The sequence below is a fragment of the Dermacentor andersoni genome, chromosome 1, assembly GCF_023375885.2.
Source record: "Dermacentor andersoni chromosome 1, qqDerAnde1_hic_scaffold, whole genome shotgun sequence".
Lineage (NCBI taxonomy): Eukaryota > Metazoa > Arthropoda > Arachnida > Ixodida > Ixodidae > Dermacentor > Dermacentor andersoni.
The window spans coordinates 154,014,982-154,021,840 of record NC_092814.1 but is presented as its reverse complement, the minus strand read 5'-3'; the positions used below and the strand labels follow the sequence as shown (position 1 = coordinate 154,021,840).

Below are 6,859 nucleotides of genomic sequence, written 5' to 3'. Positions count from 1 at the left end.
CTATTGCTCACACTATTCGTTCTATTCTATTCGTTCACACGATTGCTCTTACAATAGTGTGTAGCTCATTTTTACCGCTAGCTGCTTAACTAGGCCCGAGCGCACAGCATCAAAATCCATGACGTCACAGCGGCCTGGTGAGGGAACTTGAAGGCGGCGGCACCACCCGTCTTTAGTTTCTTGCGTCTTTTCTTGCTTACCAAGCGCATTCTCGCAACAGTGGGCATTTTGGTATTGTGGAATAGTAATTTACCAACACAGCCCAAATCATTTTTAGCAGCCTTTTAAACGAAAGAGCACTCACGGCTTATAAAGAAGAAAAACAAATATGCAACCCTATAAGCATGCCACTGTTGACTAAGAGTGCTCGTACGAAAGTAACGGTAAAGTACGTTCACGAATGAAATTAACTTGCGTGCTGCCGGTGCGCTAACACCTCGAGCTAGTTTGCCAGTAAAAGCTCCAGCACCAACACCCTGCATGGGCGGCCTGAACAGCTGCGTTATCGAGGTTACAGCTATAGCCGGCGCACACTAATGCAAAAATCGTCAGGGTATACACGAATCCGCGCACACAAAACGCAGGAATGGAGAGCCACTAGACCACAGCCTCGACCGTTTCAATTTGACGTGCCGCGGGAAGACGCGTATACAACTTCGCCGATGCGTCACGCTGCTCCCCAACCACACGCGATACCGGGCGCACACGCCACAGCCCTAAACGGCTAAGACGAGCGGCGTGACTACGCTGAGCCTGGGAACATCTCCAGCTGTATTCTATTCCTACTTGAGAGTCTTTCGTGGCTCTCGTCTCCTTTGGCTCTTAACCAACGCAGAGGAACGGCTGAAGAAAGCTTCTGGTGCTGGAAGTACAACTATGCGCCGATGCGGCGATATAAAACGGGGAGCTCGTCTCATTAAATGCTGCATGCAATCCCGTTGAGCCACAACTATGCAGCTATACACAAGCTTTCGACATCAGCCTTCACACCCGCCGTGGTTGCTCAAGGGCTGTGGTGTTGGGCTGTTGAGCACGAGGTCGCGGGATCGAATCCCGGCCACGGCGGCCGCATTTAGATGGGGGCGAAATGCGGAAACACCCATGTACTTAGATTTAGGTGCACGTTAAAGAACCCCAGGTGATCGAAATTTCCGGAGTCCTCCACTACGGCGTGCCTCATAATCAGAAAATGGTTTTAATTGGCACGTAAAACCCCATAATTTTATCAGCCTTCACACATGGAAAACTTCGCTGCGATCCTCCGATCGCCTCCTGGGCACGATAGTTGTTACGGATACGTGCGCAAACATTTCACGTGTCCGTGGGCCATTGAGAAGAAACCTCCCTAGTGTCTTCATACTCGATGCGCGCGGAGTGAGACATTTTCTTTCTTTCTCTTTCTTTTTTTCGTCACACCCCGCCATATGCATCAGCGTTTCTATTTATGTGGGATAACCATGCATATTGGGTAGCAACCAAATAGGATGTCTGTGATAAATTAGGGTGAATACGCGACAAAACTTTGGATAAATCAATCATGCACAATCCAGTGTATGTGGGAAGCAGTGTGTCGGAACGAAACGAAAATAAAAGCGAAACAAAACGATGTTTTTGCCCGGAAAGAAAACGTAACCGAAACCTTATTTATTATTTTGTACCGGAGTGAAACCGAAATATTTTTTATCGGTTTTCGGTTCAAGGGGAAAGCGGACAAACCGAAACAACCGACGTCAGGCAACGTCAGAATTATGAATTATGATCAGAATTAGCGCGTTACCCAGGGGTCCGCATAAGTGCGTACCTCAGGCAAGAATAGCGCGAGCGATAGCTGGTCGTTGAGTGCTTCACTAATTTAAGCCTGCCATTCGGTGCACTGGCAGATCACCATCGTAGCAAAACCCAGGGCCTGTGGGCTGAAGAGCTTATCGTTTCATTCTCTACAGGTAGAACACCTTGCTACCGAAGTTTCATCACTCCTTTATGTTCGTTTAAGTTCGTTTTATTGGAACAGCGCATTTCGGCGAGTACACTCGGTGACGTGCTGCTTCTGAGATCATGATCAGTCCTTGACTCAAGGCACTGAGTATGATCTTAGAATTAGTAATTTACTTATTGAGAAAATAATTACTACGTATTTATCGTTACCCTGCTTCGACTTTTTGTTTCATTTTTTTTTTTGCATGTGAACCAAACCCGTTATGAACCGTTAAGGACCATTCTTTTTTTTTCGTTCCGGAACAGAAACGCAACGGAACTTTTTTCAGTGCAACGAAACTAAAACGAGAAGGAAAAACATTTCGTTCCGACACCTTGGTGGGTGTTGCGCCCGAGGCAAGCTATTTTGTCCCTCTCCCACCAGCGTCGAACTCCAGGAAAGTATAGGTCTGCGCCTCATCAAAGCAGCATGTACTTACGGCGTGTCGAACAGTTAACACAAGAACGCTTACATCTCCTTTCTCACGTTTTACGCTGCCATGTATGAACTCCTGAAAAAGACGACTGCGCGCTGCGCGAAAAATAATGAATTCATTCACAGCCTAAGCATGGCGCCTAGAATTGAGAAACGTAACGTCTACTCTGCTGCATAAACGCTGAACGTACTTGCGCCCGTAAGATTGAAGCCAAGTGCCTAGGCCGCAAGAAATTTGCTGTTCTGCCGTGCACGTAAGCCATATATCTTTGCACACGGGTGCAACCGCCTAGCCAGGCTACGCTCCTTCCCAAAACAACACCAATGTTTGCTTTATGTACCCTGTATAAACGTTACATGACGCCGATAAATACGCGTCCTGTGTGTTCGTTTGTGCGACTCCGCTGCGGAAGCTGCGGCGGCCGGCACGCGGAGCTAGGGCGCCTCTTTGTCCGCGCCGCCGCGTGGCATCGAGGCACCCCCTACGCGGGGCAGCATCGCAGCGCCCGAACCTGCGTGACGGCGGTTTCGTCGTCTCCCAGGAAGCGGCGGTCGTACTCGTAGCCGTCGGGGCAGGCAGTCGACGCGCTGGGCAGCGACGCGCACAGCTGAAGGCGCTCGGTGCCGTTGGCCCAGTGCTCGGGCGGCGGCGAGCCCCGGCACCAGTGGTCGGGCTCGAGGAACATGAGCAGCTGGCCGTACAGTTGCGGCCCGCACGATACCTGGGCTGGGTACAGCACCAGCCAGAGCAGCACCCGCTGGTAGCGGCCGTAGCCGCATGCCTCGTCCACCAGGCTGTCCATGCTCGGCCGCCTAGCCCCGACGCGAAAAAGCAAATAGTCCGCACTATAAGAACAGTATATATACTTCCAGCGCTTGTGGCCATGCGTGATTGAACATTAAAAACTAGTAAAATTAAACTCTGTGGTTTTACACGCCAAAACCACGATCTGACTGTGAGGAACGCCGTAGCGGGGGACTCCGGATTAATTTTAACCACCTGGAGTTATGTAACGCTACCACAGGCGTTTTTGCATTCCACCCCTATCGGAATGCTACTGCCGCAGCCAGGATCGAACGTCCGACCTAGAGCTCAGCTAGCAGCGCCATGCCATAGCCACCGAGATATACCGCGGCGGGCATGAGTGAACATTCATCTGCGCGTGTGCGCACACTGACTTTCCTTCTCTCCCTCATGTATTTATTCCCCCTTTCCCAGAAGACCATGATTAGCCTCCCTGCATTTGCATCGTTCTCTCTCGCTCTCTTCGGCATCGAAGCCAGATGTCGGGCCCACAGTGAGCAGCACGACCTGTGCGCGAATGTAGTACGTTTATGGGCCACTCGATCATTGTTTCCACTCTGGCTTCATTCGGCGCTTGAGGACGTACTTACGACTCGTTCTTGGAGACAAGAACTGCATAAACAAACTTGAAGTACAGGGATGCCGCGAATGTCGCCTATTCCTGAAACATCGGCAACCTCCTGCCCTAAATTTTTTTCACAAAATATTGATGTCACAAAACGCACCCAGAGATGGCCCACCCCAAGCAAAAGCCCCGCAGCGGGTGCCACAGCGTAACAAATTATGATGCGCATTAGGGCAGGTGACAACAGCCATTTACGGCATTTTCTTGTTTACTTGGTCCATGCACTTCGCGAAAACATACGATTGTCGTTTACATGTTGTAAGCGCACGCCGTTGCCAAACTGCTATATAGGAAGCCCATGGTTTATTGGTCTCTCGGTAATCCCACTCGGTTTATAAACATCTCCTCCTCCAACACCAAGACTTCTTTTTTCCAAATATGCCTGTTTCAGAGGCGCGTTTTGACTTTTACGGTAGCCTTGTGTTGGCTACGCAAAGTAGACCGCAAGAAGGGCAGAAGCCTCGCCTCGCCTGCTTTCTGTGGTTCTAAGTTCGTCACCGGCCTAATAAAGCCCAGAATTAAATTTTGCAGGTAGTCCTAAAACAAAACAGGTTGACTAGCGCTCTTACTCAACGTTATGTTACAAGAGACCAAGGGAAAACTAGAAAGGAGCATATGCCGAAATGGGTTAGGGGCGGGAGCAGCAGCCTTCTAGCCGAGGAATTAATTCTATATGCTAACGCGCCAAGAACCAAACATGTTATTAAAGTTTTGCGTTCGCTATAATTAGTTCATACCGTCCATTTTAGGAGTAATTAATAATCTCTCGACTTTCTTTGCAAAAGAACTCTATCTGTCTATGGGCGCTGCAAGGCAAAGCTATTCCGATTTCTTTCTATTGCATTCCCGCCATTAGCTCTCCGCGAACGGTCAAAAAGTTTCAGGCCACGTCCACTTCGCCTGTCTGTCACATGACGTCACGAAACCGCGAGGACTCCATCTCTCAAAATGTCGTGTGCGCACTGATTATGCATGTTTATGTCCAACCAAAAAAAAAAAAAAACGCTGTTTACCATTCTACACCTATTTCGGCATTAGCCCTTCGTTATTGGTAAAAAAATTTCCGGCCATGCTCACTTCGCCCAGCTTTCACGCGACGTCACAAAACCGCGGAAACTCATTAGTCGAAGTGGCGTGTACGCACTAAAGAGGCATTATTATGCCAAACAAAACTGAATTGTTGCATTTTTTTTAATAACCGGGGACTGCCTCATTCTGAAGGGAATAAAAGATGACTTCTTGCCGATCAGTTTGGATCTGGCTACTCGGAGCTGCCGACGAGAATTTATTTTTTTCTTTTTATATACTCGTAATAAACATTTTGCATGGCAGATTAACGTTGTCGAGCTTTTTCGGCACGTATACGGCATCGCTCTACCAACTATTTTTCGTTGAGAATCCGTTTTGACTTAATTTTTAACGGCCAACTGCACGCCACCGTCCACGGGTCACTGAAATCTAAGCAAGGGGAAGTGGACCACCCGGAGACGCCAGCACCACTCTCCTCACCAGGTGATCTACTTTCACTGCGCTAGCTGAGAACCATCGAAACCCTTTCCACTTCAGCGCGCTCCTCGCCTCCTGTCAGCCAATTAGATAAGGAAAACCTGTCATGGTAAGCTGTTCTATTGGCTTTGAAACCAAAGATAAGTGACCTCCTATAAACTAGGTGAGCATTTGATTGGGCTGTTCGAACAACGTTGTTGAACAACACCACCCGTGCTTGCGTCGGCGGTTAGGTAAATTTGATGTCAGGAGACTGAAATAAAATCAGAATGGAATAGTTTTATGTTAAAGCACCCTATGTTAACGGCACAAACAGAGACGTCGCGATGTCACTTTCTTTTCTCTCTCAAAAGAGCAGGAGCATAATAATGGCGGTTTGGAAAGTGCATATAATATGAGCACAGAGTTCTTCCCCTCTCATGGCGTTTGATGTTGATTGGTCGATGTTGTGTTGATGAACGTATATTTACTTCATGATTTGTATCTGCAAATCACAGGGAAAAATTGCCGAAAAGTTATGAACGACGCGCCAATAGTGGCAAAGACATTCATTTCTTCAATACGATCTATTCTGGCACCCATGCATAACACTGTACCATGCGCTTTCATGTTAACGTGTCTGTAGGAGCATTGCATGACTGCGATACCATTCGTTTTTTTTTTTTTTTTAAGGAAGTGCGTCGTACCCTTGTTCTACCTTACGTGGTCTCGTCAGTAACCTTTAGCGACACGACACATCCAAGTGCTCCCCCTTCTCTCTTCCTGTTTTCCAATTTTGAACTGCGCCCCTTTCGACCACCCATTAGACACAAGCGATCCGTGTTTCGCACGGCTGCAGAGCATCCGCACTTGCTACCGAGCGCACACCCACGCCGCCAAAGAAATATTTCGGATCGGGCAGAGCTTACCTCCCCGAGTAGAGCCGCCGGCGCCGTCGAGTGATCCTCGCCGCACGCCACGCGGACCGGGCGCGCAAAACGGCCTGCTCTGGGCCAGCGCGCCAGTCGGGCCCGAAATCTGGGCGTCCGAAATCGAAAGCCGTGCTCCCTTTCCCTTCGCCCGCCCCCTTGGCGGCCGCATAAGAGAACCCTCCTTTCCCCACCCTGGGGAAAAGATGGGGAGGTGATTTCGCGCTCTTCCCCACACACACTCCCACCGCGCTTCCTTTCCCCCGTTTTTTTGTGGTGCTCTTTTCTTTCGATTCTCTCCCGTGGCCGACAGCAAGGGGAACCTCAGTGGTCCAAAGAAAACTTGCAGAGGAACAGGGGCTTTCCCAAGCAGCGCGGAGTTTGCTCTGCCTTGTATCACCGCCGGCGATGATAGAACCGGGAACCGGAGTCACATCCGTCTTACTTTCGGACGAAGGCAACTGGCAAGGCCGTTATACGCGATGTATCTGCTCGCTACCACGAACCGATTCTTGTTTTATGGAATACGCGCGGGGCTCGGGAAACAGACTTACAGTCATTGCAGGTTCCTTAAAAATTCTACCAGTATACGATAGTTGAATTTC

General features: G+C 49.3%; 1 protein-coding gene across 1 annotated transcript in view; it reads right to left on the bottom strand.

Moving 5' to 3' along the window:
* LOC126546229 (beta-alanine transporter-like) overlaps window positions 1-6,507 on the bottom strand; it is a 96,743-nt gene extending 90,236 nt beyond the window's left edge. The window contains exons 1-2 of the mRNA XM_072287966.1: window positions 6,255-6,507; window positions 2,923-3,223 (exon numbers count right to left, since the gene is read on the bottom strand). Of these exons, the coding sequence (XP_072144067.1) occupies window positions 2,923-3,213 (291 nt within the window). The 5' untranslated portion in view covers window positions 3,214-3,223; window positions 6,255-6,507. The remainder of the gene's footprint in view (window positions 1-2,922; window positions 3,224-6,254) is intronic.
* Window positions 6,508-6,859: the final 352 nt, after the last annotated feature.